This window comes from Peromyscus californicus, unplaced genomic scaffold (genome assembly GCF_007827085.1).
Source record: "Peromyscus californicus insignis strain IS unplaced genomic scaffold, ASM782708v3 Scaffold_5__1_contigs__length_169319896, whole genome shotgun sequence".
Lineage (NCBI taxonomy): Eukaryota > Metazoa > Chordata > Mammalia > Rodentia > Cricetidae > Peromyscus > Peromyscus californicus.
The window spans coordinates 123,983,771-124,004,302 of NW_026294573.1; the positions used below are offsets into that span (position 1 = coordinate 123,983,771).

General features: G+C 39.3%; 2 protein-coding genes across 2 annotated transcripts in view; both read right to left on the minus strand.

Annotated features, from left to right (window-relative positions):
- Positions 1–11,689, minus strand: part of Coq3 (coenzyme Q3, methyltransferase) — a 35,888-nt gene extending 24,199 nt beyond the window's left edge. The window contains exon 1 of the mRNA XM_052718108.1: positions 9,075–11,689. Coding sequence (XP_052574068.1) covers positions 9,075–9,333 — 259 coding nt within the window. The 5' untranslated portion in view covers positions 9,334–11,689. The remainder of the gene's footprint in view (positions 1–9,074) is intronic.
- Positions 11,690–12,305: 616 nt separating this feature from the next.
- The window catches only part of Pnisr (PNN interacting serine and arginine rich protein), a 28,414-nt gene continuing 20,187 nt past the window's right edge, over positions 12,306–20,532 (minus strand). Inside the window, exons 8-12 of the mRNA XM_052718100.1 lie at positions 19,322–19,421; positions 18,517–18,570; positions 17,231–17,401; positions 14,126–15,215; positions 12,306–13,893 (exon numbers count right to left, since the gene is read on the minus strand). Of these exons, the coding sequence (XP_052574060.1) occupies positions 13,863–13,893; positions 14,126–15,215; positions 17,231–17,401; positions 18,517–18,570; positions 19,322–19,421 (1,446 nt within the window). The 3' untranslated portion in view covers positions 12,306–13,862. The remainder of the gene's footprint in view (positions 13,894–14,125; positions 15,216–17,230; positions 17,402–18,516; positions 18,571–19,321; positions 19,422–20,532) is intronic.

The window sequence follows — 20,532 nt, forward strand, 5'->3', positions numbered from 1 at the left end:
CATGTAGGTGCTGGGACACAAACCCAGATCCTCTGAAAGAACAAGTGCTCTTAGTCACTGAGCCATCTCTTCAGCCATCTTCTTTTTTTTATTCTGTGTGTATCTGTCATTTCTCTTCACTTCATCTAATTTTATTTATGCTTTTCCCCCTCCAATTAGGTGGAGTCATTTTTCTTATCCTTTGTTTTTTCCCTCCTTCTCTAGACTTGGTAGTATTTTGACTTTACCTTCTGATAAGTGAGAGCTTTCTTGTGGAGACACAAACAAATGTCTACTCAGCCCAGAAAGGGAATGAGAGGCATTCCACCAAAGTCCATTTGTGTGTATGTGTGTGTGTGTGTGTGTGTGTGTGTGTGTGTGTGTGTGTGTGTGTGTACAGGAATAACAGACCAATAAAGCTGTAACTCCACAGAAGGCCCCTGCTCCCTAAATATAACCCTAATTCAGACAACTCCAGGACATCGCCTTCCTCCTTAGCAAGGGATACAGTGGGAACATGCCTGTCTTCCATCTGCTTTTGTAAGCCTTTAGTGAACTGCCAGTCAAGCTTTAAAGCTTTCCAAACACTCACCAGCACAGCGTTTAGCTTTTCATCAGTTTCCCCCGAGGAACTCCAGCTGGCACAGGGCTGCAGTACTCAGTTTCAGCCAACGGGACCAGCCCCACTGTTTGCTTTCTTGTTCTTTTATCTCCTCCTGAGGGCTTTAGTAAGATGCCAGGCTAGACCACTCAAGGCTGCCAGAGCCTAGCCTACCATAGGATTCGGCAAAGCCACTAAAGCCACTACTGAATCGACTTCCTTAACTTCCCTGTGGACATAGTTCTGTCTGGCCTGAAGAACTGGACATCAATTCTACTTTTGTTCTCACTTCCCCGGTAATGCATGTCCTTCCCATACTGTATTCTATTTCCTGATCTTTCTGCGGATCATAGCGGAATAACCAAGTATTCCTAATGGCTTGTAATAAGCATGTCCACCAGGAACTGGCTCTTCTTGTATTGCCTCAGGTTATTCAGCCTTTGTCTAAAGAAAGGATAGATGGGCAAGGGGTGGTAGCGCACGCCTTTAATCCCAGCACTCGGGAGGCAGAGGCAGGCAGATCTCTGTGAGTTTGAGGCCCGCCTGGGCTACACAGTGAGTTCCAGGAAAGTCACAAAGCTACACAAGGAAACCTTGTCTCGAGGGAAAAAAAAAAAAAAGAAAGGATAGATGGTTCTATTATTTAGTTTCTCTGCCTCTACAGAACTCAGACTAATCCCATTCATGCTCATGAAGCTGTAAGACAAAGACTGTGACAGGCTTTCATTGCTTGTTCAAAAGTCTTTTCCAGAAGTGGGTGTGTTGGCACACGCCTTTAATCCCAGTATTTGGGAGGCAGAGGCAGGTAGGTCTCTGCTGTGGAAGAATCCTTCTGTACACTGTGTGAATATATGTCGGTGTGGTTGCTTTAATAAAGAAGCTGACTGCCCAGTACCTGAACAGGATAAAGTTAGGCAGGAAAGTCAAACTGAGAATGATGGGATGAGGAAGGGCAGAGTCAGGAGTCACCAGCCAGATGCAGAGGGAACAGGAGATGAATGTGCCATGCTAATAAAGGTACTATCATGTAGCAGAGTGTAAATAAGGAATACGGGTTAATTTAAAATGTAAGAGCTAGTTAGTAATAAGCATGAGCTATTGGCCGAACATTTCAAATTAATATAAATCTCTGTGTGGTAATCTGGAAGCAGCTCCCAGGACGAAAACTCCGCCTAAAGGTCTCTGTGAGTTCAAGGCCAGCCTGATCTACATAGTGTGACCCTGTCTTAAAAACAAAGTCTTTTCCAAGCCATGCAGTTGAGAGACAGAATACTCCTTTGCATCGTCTCCTGGATTGAGTCATTCCTAAGGTTCCTATCTACATGATCAGTCATGGATTTTCTCCTTTTATTAAAGACTGGACCTGAGGGCTATTGTCTATCACCTTTACCTTGATCTCTCTTACTATGTGGCTCTTCCCAGGGGTTCCAACTTTTTGAATCCTAGGAAGAGTTTCTTAACACACATCCAACCTGCACTCTCTTTCACTTGAATCTTGCCAACTGTGAGAAACAACACACCTCCATTTCTCTTTTTTCCCCCCAGATTAGTGACTTATACAGAGACTAGAAACACATGTTTGGGGGTTTGCTTGCTTGCTTTAAAAAAAAAAATGTAATTCCTCCCTTACTCCCACAAGCTCTTTCTAGAAGACAGCTGAGCCTCATATGTATGTCATATTGCCCCAAACAAAGCCTATACCACTGAAGCCACAGCCTGCTTAAGACATTGACCCATACATCCTACTTTCAGGGACTGGCAAACATCTTCTTAACCCACTAGCTGTTTAGGGAGCATTCCCATAACTCAGGAGGTAGAACCTATTCATCAAGAAGACACCATGTGGTTACTGGAAGTTGAACTCAGGACCAAACATTTTAACAGAACACAGGCTGTATACAACAAACCTATAGCAACATTATACTAAATCCAGAAAAACAGACTGCCCCTAAAATCTGGAATGAGGCCATTCTCTATACTCTTACTGACTGGAGTGTTTAAGGTCTTAGAGCAGTAAGACATAAAAGAACAAAGAGATACAAACAGGACAGGAAGAAGTCAAATTATCACTATTTGCGGGCTACATGATCTGTACTTAAAAGACCCTAAAGATCACACCAGAAAGCTCTTAGGTAAATGCTTTGAGCAAAAGAATAGGATAGGAAATCAACATAGAGAAAGTTGTAGCTTTTATTTATATTTTTTCACTTGCATGTATGTATAGCATATTCATGTGAGTGGGTGTGCATGTCCATGCATGCATGTATGGAAACTAGAGGCCACTGCTGGTGTCTTCTTCAATTGCTCTCTACCCCATTTCTTCAGACAGGGTTTCTCACTGAACCTGTAGTTCATCAACCGGCTAGACTGGCTGACCAGTGAGCCCCACAACTGTGTCACCTCTCCTTCCCAGTGCTCATATGACACGCACATGCCACCATATCTATCTTTTTTCATGGGTGCTGAGGACCCCAACTTAGGGCCTTATGTTTTCACAGTAAGCACTGCACCTATTCACTAAGCTATCGCCTAAGCTCTTAAAAGTCAGTGATTTTTCTATATATCAATAATAAACTTGCTGAGAAATCGGGGTGGGAAAGGGGGTCACATTCACTAACACTTAAAACAAACCTAGGAATAATCTAACCAAAATAGTGAGAAGATTGCTGTGGATATTGCTCTGTATAAATAAAATGCTGATTGGCCAGTAGCCAGGCAGGAAGTATAGGCGGGACAAGCAGAGAAGAGAATTCTGGGAACAGGAAGGCTGAGTCAGGAGACGCTACCAGCCACCACCATGAGTACCAACATGTAAGACACTGGTAAGCCATGAGTCACGTGGCAGGATATAGATTTATAGAAATGGGTTAATTTAAGATATAAGAACTAGATACCTAGAAACCTGCCACGGCCATACAGTTTACAAATAAAAAGTTATAAATAATAAGTTATAAATAAGCATCTGTGTGTCAGTGAAAACTTTCGAACACTGATGAAATTGAAAAAGGCACTCGGTGGAAAGATCTCCTATGTTCATGGCTAGACCAAATTACTATGGTGGAAATGGCTGTATTACTGAAAGCAATCAACAGGTTCAATGCAATCTCCATCAAAATTCCAATGAGAAAAGCTGGGCGGTGGTGGCACATGCCTTTAATCCCAGCACTTGGGAGGCAGAGCCAGGCCTGTGAGTTCAAGGCCAGCCTGGTCTACAGAGCGAGATCCAAGACAGACACTAAAACTACACAGAGAAACCCTGTCTCAAAAAAAAAAAAAAAAATTCAATGAGATTCTTCACAGAACCAGAGAAAGCAATCCTAAAATTTATGTAAAAGTACAAGTCCTCAAATAAAGAATGCAACCTTTAGCAGAAAGAACAATGCTGGAGGTATTACAATATCTAATCTCAAATTATATTACAGAGCCATAAGAACAAAAATAGCATAGTACCGGCACACATATAAAAAAAAAAATACCAGACGCATAGACCAATGGAATTGAACAGAGGATCCAGAAATAAACTACATTGGTATAGCCGCCTAATTGTCGACTACACTGACAAAAACATACGTTGGAAAAAAGCCAACCTCTTCACCAAATGCTGGGAAGACTGGACTCTCACATGCAGAGGGACACGTGGTCCGTATTTTTCTCTCCCTGCACAAGTCAATTAAAAACAGAGCAAAGTCCTCAATTTAAGACATAGAACTCTGAAAGTGCTAAAAAGAAAACATGGGGGAAATAGTGCAATGCATAGGGAAAGATTTTCTGAACAGGAATCCAATATCACAGAAAATCTCAAAAACTGACAAATGGGGTTATGAGAAATTAAGAGTGTCTGACAACAAAGGAAATAAACACTAGTATGAAGAGACAGCTACAGAATGGGAAGAAGGATTCTACAAAAAAAAAAAATGTATGTATAGACAAGGGATTAATTAATTATATATGTAAATATAATTAATATATTTCCAAGATATATAAAGAACAACACAAATTAATCACCCCTCTCCTGAAATCATTCAATCACAAACAAGGTAATGAACAGAAAAGAACAAAAACAAAACAGAGCAATGGGTAAGGGCACTTCCCACTAAACTTGTTTTCCCCCAGGACTCACATGGCGGAGAGAACCAGCTCCCGTAAGTTATCCATATGTAACCTCCATATGTGTGCCCAAACACACAAAATAGATACATGGGGGGGGATAGTCACAAAAAGGCAAATGGCCAACTAAGCTTGAAAAAATATTCTACAACCTCAGCTTTCAGGGAAACTTGTGCAGCAGCTGTGGAGATCAGTGTGCAGGTTCCTCAAAAAAGAGAAACAACCAGCTTTAGACCCAGCCACACCACTCCTCGGTGTATACCCAAAGGACTCTTAAGTCAGTGCACAGAATACTTTCACATCCACATTTATAACTGAACTACTCATGATAGCCAGGGAATGGAAGCAGCCTAGATATCATTTTGAGTTTTTTGTCTGTTTGTTTGTTTGTTGCAATTTGTGGGTCTTAAATTACTTAGTTTTCCTTTTTAATCATAAAGCCCACTACAGGCTATCTCTCCAAGTCTACTGTCACCATCCAGTTTCTCTCCTTGTGGGCAGGGCAGCCAGTGTCACTAGATTTGTTTGCAAGCTTTCAGAAACCTTTTATACATATGCAATGACTTGAATGTAGCAATTCCTGTCGTTTGACATAACATGCACGCATTCTCGCAGCTTGCTTTAAAAAAAATCTACCAGTTTTTCTCGGAAACTGCTTCATAATACTGTATAAAGAGGTTCTTTTTGCTTTAATTAAGAAGTGGACAGTGATCCATTGCATGGCAATATTATAATTTATTCAAGCAGCTCCCTATTAATGAGTATTTGGGTTTTTTCTTTTTTCTAATACCAAACCATGGGATTGAATTGAATAGATAATTTTCTATATGTTCCTTTAGGTGAAATAAAAAAAAAAAAGTCCAAATGTGTGCACATTTACAAGTTTGCAATTGCCACTCACAGACATTGAATCAATTTATAGCCCTGTAGACAAAATTATAGACAATATATGTGAGTGAGTGTCTAGTGCCTGGTGACTCACACTGACCACCCACACAATGTTCATGAAATATTTTTATCCTTGATAATTGGTGAAAATGGTTTACTAATGTAGTTTTAATTCATCACAGGGGAGGCAAAGTATCTTATCTTAAATATGACGATCATTTGCATACTACTTTTGTCTTTTTGTGGTCTACATACTTATCTTACACTCCACAGTTTCACTATTGTTGTTGCTATTTGTTTGTGCTGCTGCTGTTCTGAGATGGGGATCTCACAGTGTATTCCAGCTGTCCTGGAATGGTAGGGCCCAGGCGGACCTCAGACTGGTTAAGAGTTGTTTTAATTTTATGTGTTTGCCTACATGTTTATTGTGTGCACTGCATGTTTTCAGTGCCCATGGAGGTCAGAAGAGGGCATTGAATTTCCTGGGACTGGAGTTACAGATAGTTGTGAACAACCATGTGGGCACCAGTCAGCTTCTAGCATCCACGCTGGGGAGCTCACGAACACCTCTAACTCCTGTTGTGGAGACTCTGCTGCCCTCTTCTGGCCTTCATAGACACTTTCACACACAGCGCAAACGCATTAAAAAGCTGGGTGTGGCAATGTACACCTTTAATTCAAGCACCTGGGAGGCAGAGGCAGGCAAATCTCTTGAGTCCGAGGCCATCTTGACTTACATAGTGAGTTCCAACTGTTTCAAGGTGGTCACTTTCTGGGAGTATACATGGCTTTTCATGAACTTGTCATGTCCTAAAACATTGATTGTAGCATGAATCTTAAAGAGTCTTGTTAATAAAATCAAACCTGATGCCAGTTATTGGGGTGAATGCTGTAAGATCAGAGAAGCAGAACAAGCCACAGCTACCTCACCTCGCCAGTTCCTCAGCTGATCCTGTTTCCTCAGACTGGAAGCTTCTGAGTCCTCATCCAAATGGATCTCAGCTGAACTGTGCTGCTCAAAGCCTAAAAAGCTTAACCAGCCAAATGTTTCTAGTTTCTGGTCTTCACGCCTTATATATCTTTTTGCTTTCTGCCATCACTCCCTGGGATTAAAGGCTTACTTTCTGGGATTAAAGGTGTGAGTCATCATGTCTGGCTGTTTCCAATGTGGTCTTGAACTCACAGAGATCCAGAGGGATTTCTGCCTCTGGAATGCTAGGATTAAAGGCATGTGCTACCACTGCCTAACCTCTATGTTTAATTTTGTGCCTGTTCTGTTTCTGACCCCAGATAAGTTTATTAGCATGCACAATATTTTGGGGAACACAATACCACCACAATTGATCCCACTGCTGTGCTTCCTTCCTGCCCTCCAACCACATCTGTTCTCTACCTCATTCAAGACTTTACCTAGTCCCAAGAACAGATCACATGTTCGTCCTACAAAATTTGTACAAGGTTTTATTGGTTCTTTTTTAAATTTCTGATTATAAAGGCATACAGTGTGTGTGTGTGTGTGTGTGTGTGTGTGTGTGTGTGTGTGTGTGTATGACTGGAGAGATGGCTCAGATTGTTTTTCTAGAGCACCTGGCTTCCTTTCCTGTCAGCAATAGGACAGCTCATACCATCAGTAACACCAGTCTCAGGGGCTTCAATGCCTTCTTCTGGCCTCTGAGAGCTCCAGATACCCACATAGTGCACAAACACACATACAAGCAAAGCACCCATACACATAAAATAAAAATCTTAAAAAAGCCGGGCGGTGGTGGCGCACGCCTTTAATCCCAGCACTCGGGAGGCAGAGCCAGGCGGATCTCTGTGAGTTCAAGGCCAGCCTGGTCTCCAAAGAGAGTTCCAGGAAAAGCACAAAGCTACACAGAAAAACCCTATCTTGAAAAAAAAAAAATCTTAAAAAAAAACAACTAGAAAATAAAAGCATATAAAAGATGATAAAATGACACACAATCACCTATCCCTAAAATTTGCTAACGTTGGATATGTATTCCCAAGTTTATGACTAATATTGATTAATGCTTGCCCTCTTAAAATTATCCTAATAATTTTTTCAGGTGAGTACAAATGGATTTAAGAAGGCTTTGTTGCCTTTATTGTCATATTAAAATTATCAACCATACCACTGAAAGACCCTAGCCCTTCAGGCTTACACCCCCAAGCCTCAGGAAAAAACTTCAAGTACCAGGAAAGGAGAAACTAAAAATCTAGTTCCAAAGGCAATCTAACTGAGCCACTACTCAATCACCCCTGAAACAATATAACAATGTAAAGAGATTTCTATTAAAAAATGTGCTCAACTGTGACTGGGAAAATTGCAAATGTTCCAGGTAGGACCACCGTGACCTGTATGCGAACTCCACTCCCACCCTGATACCCCCCTTGAGGTTTCAAGAAAAATGTGCACACTGACATAACTGTATCCCCCTCTGTGATCACTCTGTAACCAGACAATGATTTTATGAAATTAGCTTCTAGACATAAATCAATCAAAGTGACATTGTATGGGAATTGTAATCTTGTGGATTTTGTGGGGTTTTCCTTTAAAAGCCCTCATGGGGCTGCAGTAAGTTGCGACTTTTGCTCTTGGGAGCAGAGGAGCCCTTCTATATAATAAATCCTTATGCTGTTGCATCAACTGGACTGGAGTCTGGGTTCTTGGGGCGCCCACTTGAGACCCTAACCTTTGGGGCCCAGCACCACTACCATATATAGTCATTTTCATGTAAAGGATGAACCTAATTTTCTGCTTACTACTCGAAAGTTCAAAATCTACAGCACCAAATGCAATTAGTTACTTTTTTTTAAATCTTATTTCCAACGGATGAATTGTTATTAATCAAGAGCATAAACGAGGCTGCCGGGAAGTAGAGGCACACACTTTTTTTTTTTTTTTTTGTTTTGTTTTGTTTTTCGAGACAGGGTGAGGCACACACTTTTAATCCCAGTACTCGGGAGGCAGATCTCTGTGAGTTCAGGCCTGCCTAGTCTATGGACCGAGTTCCAGGCCAGCCTGGGCTGTTAAGACAGAAAACCAAAACCAAACCAAAAGAGCATAAATGCCTTAAATTCTTTGGCAGGGGTGAGCAACAAAATAGTGACACAGCGCTATGTGATCAGCGGTGTGTTTTTCTTGATCTGGTAAGGAGAGGAAGAAACACCTCCAAGCTCCAGCAAGTCGAAGAAACTCAGGGTTCAAATAGGACAAGGGTCATAAGCTACATGGCGGCGGCCCACGGGAAACGCTCTGCGACGCCCAGATCCTCAGTTCTCAGCTTTGTCTCGGCTTCTGCGAACTAGAGGATCGTAGCCACTGGGGAGGTCAACACCTAGTCCTGGAGGACGACCAGGGTGAGGACGGTGGCCGCAAAGCACTCTAAGTTGAACCAGCACGGAGCCCGCGACTGCCCTCCGCTGCCTGCCGCGCCTGCGTAGAGCCGCCAGCAACAACGAAAGGCTCGGGAAAAACCTCCACACCGACACTCACCCGACCATGAAGTTACACGAGGCTGGGCTACTCCGCTGGGACACCCAAACCCAAGCGTTTCTAAAAAACGAACCCCACGAGAGCTCAGCCTTCCACCTCTCCACATCGCGACAAGAATCCCACTCCTTTTCCGGTCCCTCCTCACAACAAATCCCCAACAGAATGGTTCCGGTGCCCACACTCGCCATCTGCTGCCGGCTTTTGAATTTACAGCACAGTTAATGTGAATTGTGGTCACTGTTAAATAATTCGAGCTCATCTACCAAATTACGTCAATGAAACAATAAAATCTTCCTTATAGTATAAAAAGGCCATGAAGATCTTCTATTACTACTTACCTCCCCTACGTATCACTGTGTTTGGATTTCCTATTTACCAGGTATCTCCCCAGAGACGTGTGAATTCTTGAAAGACCCTACTCTAATACTCGAAATCACAAGTATGGACGCACTTCGTCCGAGAGCAGAACTCTTTCTCTTCCAAGGCACTCAATTATCACAGAGAATGAAATTCCAAATTTAAAGTACATTTTCTGAAACTGATCTAATATTCTGTACAGGATACATCATATGTAGCAAGAAACTTAACACTCAGTTTAGACGAAGATCAGTATGTAACATTTTAATTCTGACTGCACATGCTTTGTCAGCTTGACACTTTAGTCACCAGGGAATGTGGAGCCTCACTTGAACTGCCTTCATTAGAGTGAATGGTGGGTTTGTAAGTGGGAATATTGATTGATTTATATGGGAGGGTCCAGCCCTCCTGCAAGTGGTCGTGGGTTGTATCAGAAAGCCGAATAAGCAAGACAGTAAGCAGCTTTAATTTATAGATCTTGCCCTAACTTCCCTCAATAATGGATTAAAATCTCTAAATGCTTTTCTCAAATTGCTTTTTAAAAGATCAGTGTTTTATCATAGCAACAGAAAGCAAACAAGGCAGTTTTTTAAAAAGAGCCTTTCCTCATAAAAGCATAGGAAAATTCTAAAATTTAGGGCATCATTCTACATTTTCAACAGGCAGTGTCATTCTTTGAATCAGTGAGATTTACTGAGCTCTCATTTACATCTCCTGAGCTAAAATATTAGCCGAGGAAGAGCAGCTGCAGACTTTTCAGCTGCTGTACCATATTCAGAGTTCCTGCGTTTGGAGATATATGACCATTTCTCCAAATGAAGGCAGAAAGTTCTATACAAAAGTTAACATGTCTTATGTTTTTGTTGGATTGACAGATCCAAGGAAAGTCAATGGTGCAAACATGGTTAAAATTCTAAAGACTTTTAGTAAATGGATTGTACTTACATTCAATGTATACTACACAGCTCCACTGCCTTCCCAGTTTCATTTCAACAAAGGCAAAAGGGTGATGTGCCTTAAATACTAGTAGGAAGCAAAGAGCTTTCTAGACTCCAGCACATCAACAAAAAGTTTTCTGCAAATTAAGCCTGAGCTGTGTCAGAAACAAAAGCATGTTGACTATAATGCAATATGTAGCTACTGTTGCAGAAATATCCTAGAGTAACTCTGGTTTAACTTATGAACAAGCTGTAAACTAGCTTATACGTATTTTAGAAAACTCAACACCTATTTACATTCATAGTGTGTTTTCTACATTTTTTCATCAAAAATGAATGTTTATAATGTCTGTAAAAGTTAATGTCTATAAAAGTTTTATCCTTTGAACTACATCTACTCAGCTGAATGGGTTTTTGTATTTACTCAAAGTCTATCACTTGGCAACTCTGAGAAACTCTATCCTGCCAAATTCTATTTAAAACTGAACTTAAAGGGAAACTGGAGAAATTGGGGAGGATCCAAGTTCAGTTTTCAGCACCTACAACCACCTGTAACTCCCTACCTAGGGCATCTAACACCAAATTCAGCCCTTTTTGGGCATTCTAACACATTCATTATAATTAGTTCAGTTTAGAAATTTCAATACATTAAATAGGTTTTTTAAGCCGGGCAGTTAGTGGCACATGCCTTTAATCCCAGCACTCAGGAGGCATAGGCAGATGGGTCTCTGAGTTCGAGGCCAGCCTCGTGTATAGAGCAAGTTCCAAGACAGCCTGAGAAACACTGTCTTGAAAAACCAAAGAAAAAGTAGTCAACAAGACAGTCTACAAAGGCAGAAGACAAACACATTAATGAAAAAATGCACAATATGTGGGGCCTGAAAGAAATCTTCTAATTTCCTTTTCCAAATCACATTATCTTAATGGGGTGGGGCCTACCCGTATTCCCCAAAAACACTTTAATTCCTACTCTAGAGAATGTTGAATCTTTTAAAAGGCTTTTTTCCCCACATCTACTGTGTATGTGCAGGCATGCACAAAGCAAGTGTGGGAGGGTTACAGAACAATATTATTTGTTTAACAATATTAATACTCAGAATATTATTATTACAGTGAAAATAATATTTCACTTGAAGATTGATCTAAAACTCTTTAAGGTATGAAAAGGGGATGAAAGAACAGCTTTCAGAGTTGGCTCTCTCCTTCCACCATTTGGGTCTGAGGATTACTCAGGTCACCAGGATTTGCAGCAAGCATCCTTACCTGCTGAGGCAACTTAAAATAGCCCTGAAGGGAATCAATCCACCGCTCACTCTAATCTATGCTTGTGTGTGTGTGTGTGTGGTTATGTGTGGTTATGTGTGGGCTAGAGAGAGTGTCTTACCCCCTGGGCCAGGAGTTATAGCAGATTATGAGCCACCTAGGAACTTGTGAGCTGGGAAGCAGACCTGGGTCCTCTGTAAGAGCTGCAGCAAGTGCTCTTAACCACTGAGGCATCTCTCTAGACTTTCAAAAGAGAATCTCTTAAAAACAGTTCTCATTAACCAATTCAGACTGAATGTCTCAAATATTGGAGGTATTCATTTTTGGAAAGCGTCATTTTTTAAAGGATTTCATAACCAAAGTTTACATCTAATTAGCTTTCATGTATGATTTGGCATTCACACCCTAAATTATGCAAGCCATATCCTAAAATTATTTTCCCATTCAGATAAACACTATGTCACATGTAAAATAAATAATGAACTTTCCATAAAAATATGACAGATGGAAATACAATCATAACACAGGTGTATCTACTAATAATCATGAATAGTTCATTGGTTTTAAAAATTACAGATTTAATGATAAAAAGCATGCAATTTATTAAATAAAACTGGCATATTCCTTTCGGCTCTCATTTGTATGTCTAAAAATGTATTTATCATAGCCAGCAGAATTTTTCATTAGAATTTTATTTTGAAAATAATATTTCACTTGAAGATTGATCTAAAACACTTTAAGGTATGAAAATTTTATACAACTTATCTATTACAAATTAATCAGAATTCTTCAATTAGGTACACTGTGTTAGCTTACCTACATAAAAAATATTGCACATTTTGTCTCCAGGTGTTACTGATGAGTCAACTATATAGAACTCCAAACTATTCTGTGAAATGGCAACTTCATAAATATTGGAACTAAATGCACTGTAAACAGCCATTTTGGTAAACATGCATTTATTCACAGATTTATTTCCTTTAGATAAATGCATAACTGCTCAAAATTAAGATGCTATGTCGAGGTACAAGCGCACACAAACAAATCTATTTCTGTCTTCATTTCAAGGAAACACTGATCTTGGCAAAAATCTGGCATTATTTTTAAAATGATCTATTGCTGGTAAGAAAGCATAATACTTTAAAACTTCTCTGTGTTCTGCACTTGCACTTCTTTTTCAGTTAGAATTGAAAAGCCTTGTTTCCAGAGATTCAACTACTGCTGCTTAAGTGTATCATCTTAAAAACTTAGACCCTGAGGCAGCCGAGCACTTGTCAAAATGCCTACTACTCATGAAGCCGTGACTCACACTAGACCACTCACTGGTCACAATTTTTGGAAACTGACAAAATCAGACCATTTTAATGTTATGTAATTGACACAATCCTGCATAACACAGTATTCCTCCATTAAGCTGAGGCCATATTATAGTTTAGAAATATAAATATATTGAATCCTAAGTCCTATTTCTATGGTAACCCCAAGGTGTTATGCATGTAACAGGAGTGACTATATAGTTCCAGACTTGACTGTTAGTGTCAAATATTCATTACAGACAGTTCTACTGGTGCAATGGCCTGATTGTTTGCAGCAATTTCATTTTACAGGAGTGAATCACATTTTATACACATAGAGAATATATTACTTGAAACCTAGGCCCCCCACCGCCCCAAAAGTTTAGGAAGCTGACCAGATGCCTTCAAATGAAAAGTAAGGTGATTTTCTGGCTCTTTCCCACACCCTGAAAATTGGAATTTGACAAAAGTCCATGGGCATAATTTACAAACTTTGACAAACTATTAGGTTAAAACCATTTTCTTTGGGGAAGATGTGAGGAACCTTTAAAACCTATTATACAAAACTTCAGCTGCCTTTTTATAAAAGTACGTTCCTTAGATTAAATCATAAAATTAAGGTGCAAGAGTTTAACAAAAATGAACTGAAGAGCTTTATTGACATCACAGTACATTCAAGAATAATTTGAAGAACATTACAGCTGAAAGAGAATGGCATATTTATAGTCTTATTATGTACTATGTCTTGAAAAAATGTAATACAAAGAAATCCTATTAACTTGGAGCAGCATTTGGAAAAAGACATCTATTTACACAATTAAAAAAAAAATCTGGTTTCACCTCCACAGCCACAATGTGCCTCTATAATGAGACAAGCCCTTAAAACTCATGGAATTTTTAAAAACAGCATCATGGCACTCTTGCCACATCATTCCTCAACGCTTACGACGGGGAGGGGTTGTTGATCTGGAAAAAAAAAAACGGGAAAAGACAAAATTTAAAAATAAAAATGTATTTATACTTAAAATCTGCAATATAAATAAATACTTTCATACAGGATTTCTAACATTATTTAAAAATATTTAACAAATACCAAACTGAGTTTATAAAAGAGAGAGAGAGAAAGGACACTTTCAATTTGAATAAATTCAAAAACTTTAAAAACAAATCAGACAAAATACTTTCAAAAGTATACTACCTTGATCGGGACTTAGACTTGTGTTTGCGGCTTGCCTTCTTACCAGACCTTTGAGATTTCTCCATGGAGCGCGACCGACTATGTTTAGGCTTCTTAGCCTTCTTTTCTTTGCTACTTCCAGGGGATTCAGAACTGCTCCTTCCACTAGAATCAGAACCTGAATGCTTTTTACTGTCTTTGGTAGCGTTTTTCTTACTGTCCTGTCTAGAGTCATGTCGTATGACTTTAACAGATATGGACCCACTCCTGCAGAACATTCTCTCACTGTCTCGCTTCCTTTTTAACCGATCATCCTGACTACTGAATTTAAAATCTTTTTCTTCCCTTTTCTGTTTCTCTTTTCTTTTGTCCTGTTCACGGTCCCTTTCTTTATCTTTCTTCCTCCTGTCTTTATCTACACTTCGACTCCTCTCCTTTTTCCTGTCTTGTTCTTTAGCCTCACCTTTATGCTTATGACTGCTCCCACTAAGATTTCCACGTGGATCCTCAATTTTACGCCTATCTCGACTCCTACTGCGACTGGAACGATTGGCTCGTCTATCCCTCGAGCGACTTCTGCTTCTACGTCTGTCTCGGGAAGGACTTCGGTTTCTTCGTCTTTCTCTTTCAAGGCTACTTCTATTAGATCTCCTCCTATCTCTTAGCTTTACCCTAGCCCTGCTGCTGTCTATTTTAATTCTGCGAGAGTAGCTCCTGCTCCTGCTCCGTCTAGCTTTCACTGTGGGAGACCTGCTCCTACTATGTCTCTTTTTCCTTTTAGGAGAAGAGGAGCGAGAGGACGTGCAGCTGCTGCCTGAGCTGGAGCTGTATGAAGAGCTGGAGACGGAGCTGCTGCTGCTGCTGCTAGTCCTGCTATTGCTACTGGAGCTGCCGCTACTACTGCTCCCTGACCTACTCCTTCGCTCCTTCTCTTTCCCTTTATGATCTCTTTTGGGCTCTAAAACTGATGGAGCTTCATTTGGAGTTCTTTTCTTTTCATTAACCACATCACCGTCTGCTTCACTTGCTTCTAGCAGTGATAAACTATTTTGCTCTCTGTGAATAAATTCATTCATCTCTTTTGTAACCCTTTCTGTTTGTTGCTTTTCTTCTGAAAAAGAAAAAGACAAAAAGACACAGAAAAGCTAAATTAAGAAATGAAAAACTACCACACTATCAAATTATAAAAATAGTTTCATCTTTAATAGAATTAGGGTACAAACCACCTAAGTAATTAAAAGCTTTCTAACAGCTACATTAAAACAGTAAAAGTAGAATTACTTTCCACATTTCACTGACCTAATATGCCAAAAGTATTATATTTCAAACACTGAATCAAAAAGAACCAAGACATTTTTTCCCTACAGAAAATCTTCGAAGTTTAGCACTGTCTACCAGTGTCAACACTTCAGTTGAGGGCTAGCTACATTTCAAGTACTCAGTGCCACATGCAGTTAGCTACCTGCTACTCTAGACAGTACAGTAAGGGTACACATGACACAAGGAAAGATTCCCCTTTGTCCAGCACTAGTAAAGAAGAGATAAGATACAGTAGGGTATGGTGGTGCACACCTTTAATCCTAGTACTTGGGAGGTAGAGGCAGGAGGATCTCTGTGAGAGGTCAGCCTGGTCTGCAGAGTGAGCTCCAGGATAGGGAGGACTACATAGAGAGGCCCAGTCTCAAAAGACCAAAAACCAAAACAAAATAAACAAAAAAACCAAAAACCCAACATCAAAAGAGTAAGAGAGAGAGACAAGCAGTGATTCTTGGAAAACTGTTAACAACGTTTAGTCATTTCCTAAGAGATGTCCAAATATTTTTCAAAAATTAAATCCTAATACCCTTTCATTATTCTTTTTTTTTTTCATTATTCTTAATATTATCACACATACTTAAAAACTGTACTTATGGAAGGGAATTTTTTTTAATAAAGTAGTTCTAATCTTCTATTTTCCCTAAACATCTAGCTGTTTTCTCAGTCGTTTTAGAAATACACTCACTCATTACAAAAGTCTATTTTCATTGCAACAATTTTAACATGACAGCCTGGTTAATGATCATGGGGATGAATGGCTCCTACACCAAACTGAAACAAAATAAAAAATACAATATGATCTTAATCTCAGCTGTTATCACATATTACTAACAATCGAGCCTCCAGTTCTATCCTACAATATTTCTACAAAACTGCAGTGATACAATATTATGAAACTCTCTTACATTCTAAGAGACTGGAACTTTTGTTGGACCTCACAGCCAAAGTTAGTAACACACCCTGAGGTCACTTAAGACATAAGACTGCTATCCTGATGTGTACTCAGCCTGTTTAACCTGCTTTTAAAAGGAAAATGTAACAATCAACTCATTTGTCTTGGATTTCCCATGCAATCAACTTTTACAACCTAAGCCAATGCAAAGCTGTAATCTTAAATTACTACTCTTCCACTCCCCTGACCCAGACTATACACGTGTATTATTTGCTGCATCATCTGCTGAAAGCAGCAAATACAGAGTTGAAAGCAACTTCCTAAAATTGACCACAAAGGTTGCAAACAACTAGTTAAGGACATTAGTTGATAAAGAGTGATGTCTGTGGGGTTGGGGATTTAGCTCAGTGGTACAGCAGTTGCCTAACAAGTGAAAGGCCCCAGGTTTGGTCCTCAACTGCCAGGGAGGGGGGACTGGCAATTCTTGTTATCTGGGTCCATTGGGATCAGTTAGAACCAGTGACTTGATCCCCTGTAAAACTCAGTTAAAGATTTCTGTACAGTATCCCATTCTTTTCCGAGTAGATATTTTTTGTGCTGTTCAATAAATACAGAGTAAAGCCCTTTGCTAGGGAAAGAGATACACAGATAATCAGCCACCCAAGGAGAGACACAGGGATAGGGACAGGCAGATTTAGACTCACACAACAGAGACAGAAGACACCGTGAACATGAAGCAGAGAAATCAAATCTGAACTTGCTCTTGTTTAAATAACTCCAAGGGGAAGTGCTTTTATTTCCTTCCTTAACAAGATACTCACTTACTATTGGTGACTCAAAGTAAATCACTAATGTGCATAATCCACGCATAAAAGCACCTATGAAACTATACAAAAGCTACGCAAATCTAAGATTACCTTCCATCTGTTTATCTTGTAATAGCTGCTGTTCTTTTTCTTTTCTCCAAAAAGCTTCCTGTTTTTGCCGGATTCTGTGCCGTAATTCTTCATCGTCAGTATCGGATGACTCAGAGCCTCTGTCACTCCTCTCATCCTCACTGTCTCCTGATCCATAACCACCCAGTCCACCTGTGTGCATAAAACTCAGTCTATCACATGAAAACACTACACTAGCCACTAAAAACTTTTAAAGGTCCGAGAAGAAATTTTATTTTGTTTTTCATTGCCTTTTCCTGGAAGAATATGCTTATTCCGGGTGGGGAGAGGCATAAATTCAAAGTTTAAGTTCTCAGAATCTTCAGACAATGGTGATACTAATATCATATTCTTTGGACTATTTCAAGTGTTTCTCACCACCAAGGAATCACAATATTAGCTTTCTTTTCTTGTCCACACAAATCAACAAAAGCATTTAACATGGCAATAATGAAGCCTTACTAAAGTTTAGCCAATCCAACTACTGTTATAAAGTTGAGGGTGATTCTGAAACTATTTCTAAAATTAATTATTTTATTGTTCAAACTTTCCTGGGTTCAGGTAGAATGCTAAGTAAATTTTCTCCAATCAATTAGAATACTATAATTCTCCCTGGTATAGAAATGATATGACCTGCTCCCCACTCAGAAACAGTATCCAAACTACATGGGCATTTCATTCTACCCATTCTCTTGTTCCTTACATAAACTACCATGAAATGAAGATTCGGAAAAGGCAAACTCAAGCTTTAGAGACTTAGTACCATGCAAATAGCAAATTATGAACACATCACTACTACTGTAAGATAAACCCATTTCCTTAAGTTGAAACTTGATTTGCTCCGAAACAATTCATGTAAATCATTAAATCCATTACTTTCTAGGTAAATTCCTCAGTATGTATGCTGTAATTTTGAAAGGGAGTTTAGAAACTACCATGGTTAAACCACCACCTATTAAATACAAACTATGTGTATGTAATATAGAACATATGTAATTATATATTCTATATTACATACACACTGGAGCACTTAATGAGGAAATCCTGCATTCTACTCACCCAAATGAACTACATTAACTACTGCATTTAAAATCATTCTACTATGAATGCTTTCGTCAGATAAAGTAGATAAAGCTTTCCGACTGTAGGACACCTGACATCTAAGTTTCATAACTAGGTAGGAACAGTGCATTTCCCACAGAACAAGTAGAAAGACAAGGTCAGTCAGTCTCCCTCTAGCCCTCTCACACGCACACAGAGACACTTACCGAGGCCAGTGAGGGAGGCCAGTGCACTGGACTGTGCCAGCTGTTTTGCAGGAGCTTTGTATCACATCAACAACAGGAACAACATGTTAACACAAATAGCCACGATTTCATAGTCATGAGAGTCTACGGTATTGTTAAATCTACTACTATCGCTGCTTTTTGGGGAGAGAAGAAACATTAAAAACATAACATTCATTTTAAACCAGTAGCATGTCTGGCTTTGAAATTACAATTCTGATGTGAGCTGAAATTGGCTTACGATGAGGAAAAAGGTTGGTAAGTATATCTGTATTTCTTTCTATGACATATGGCACAATTTATTTTCTGTATGTTTTTCAAGTGTTACTAAAATCATATGGGAAAATGGTTGCCACTTGTGTCATAAGAATTTTAACTGATAAAACTGAAAACTCTGAAGGTTTGATGTAATTCAAAATTCATTTAAAATGTATAGAAGTCATATATCTGTATCTCTATATATATATATCAATTATCATGGTATCTATTTTTAAAAAACAAAAACAGCCTCAGGTGAAATCAACTGACCACGAGGAATTGTCTGTACTGTGTTGTAGAGCACTACAGGATGAATGCTATCTGTGCTTAGGTAGGTCAGACAAAACAAAGTACTTCTAGAGTTCCAACATGGTATCTACAAACTGAATCTTTCCCAAAGAGTTACCACATGCAAGGAGAGAATATTTAAGTATCTGAAGGAAATCCAGAGGACAACAAAAAAGTCCAAAATAACCAATGAAATCAAAATTCCCCTACAAACCCAAAACTAAGAACACCCACAATGTACCTTTCGTTGCTTTCCGGTGTGCATCTTTGGCTACATAATAAATTTCTTCATCTGTGACGTCCAGAAGAATTTCAGTTAGAAGCATCTTTGTCAGCAACATCTAAAGAATATTTTATATAGTGTTTCCAATTTAATTTTAACACATTTGATTAGTTTCACAATAATTAAAATGAAAAGCCTTTTTAATTAAGATATTTTAAGATCAGATCAATCACTACTAAGAATAAATAGAGTATCTTGAAAAACATTAAAACTTGAAAAAGAACTTCAAAGTCATAGGTATCAAAGAATGACTATCCACTTGTGCTTGGTGTACTGGGGCACACCTGTGATTTCAGCAGTAGAGACAAAAGCTGAGACAAAAGGATTGTGAGCTATGGCATGGGCCACACAGCAAGACCTTACTTCTAAAATAATCCTAATGATAATAAATAAAAGCTATAAACTTATCTGAACTCTTTTGCTAGAGACAAAAAGTTAAAGTGTGTATTAAGGAAAATTTCTGTGGCTGGGAAGATGGCTCAGTGGATAGAGTACTTACTGTGGAAGCATGGGGCTTGAGTTTGGATCCCCAGCATCCACATAAAAAGCCAGGCACGGTAGCATGCACCTGTAATACTGGCTCTAAGAAGTAGAGACAGGAGGGGTCCTGGGGATTCACTGACCAAGAAGTCTAACCTACTGGTGCCAGGTTCAGTGAGAAAACTTGTCTCAAAAATAATTAACTAAATAATAAAACAGAGAGCATTAGGGACACACACCATAAACCTCTGGCTTCCACATATGCATGCATGGGCACCTGCATACACACATGCACACACACCACTCCCCAAACACATGTGCATACATACACATGCGCACACACACGGACACAAATGTCCATAGGAGTTTTAAGTTGAAAGGAGTAGCCTTACAATATTGTAAGAATTACTATACTAGTTTCTTAAATCACATTTCAAGGTTAAACTAAAATTCTGTGGGGTAAAATAAGAAAAAAAACAAAACCAAAGAACAATGGTACTCTACTTGGCCAGATGGAGTCCTTTCATTCTAACATACTCTCAAACTGTAACAATATCCCAACATACTATAAAATAGAAAGTACAGTATATTTGAGTAAGAGAGGGACTGTAGCTATGGTTTGACTATCGACAACTATTTCAAATGCAGACTCGTCAGTCCTCAGACTTTCTGTGCCCATGATCACTCAC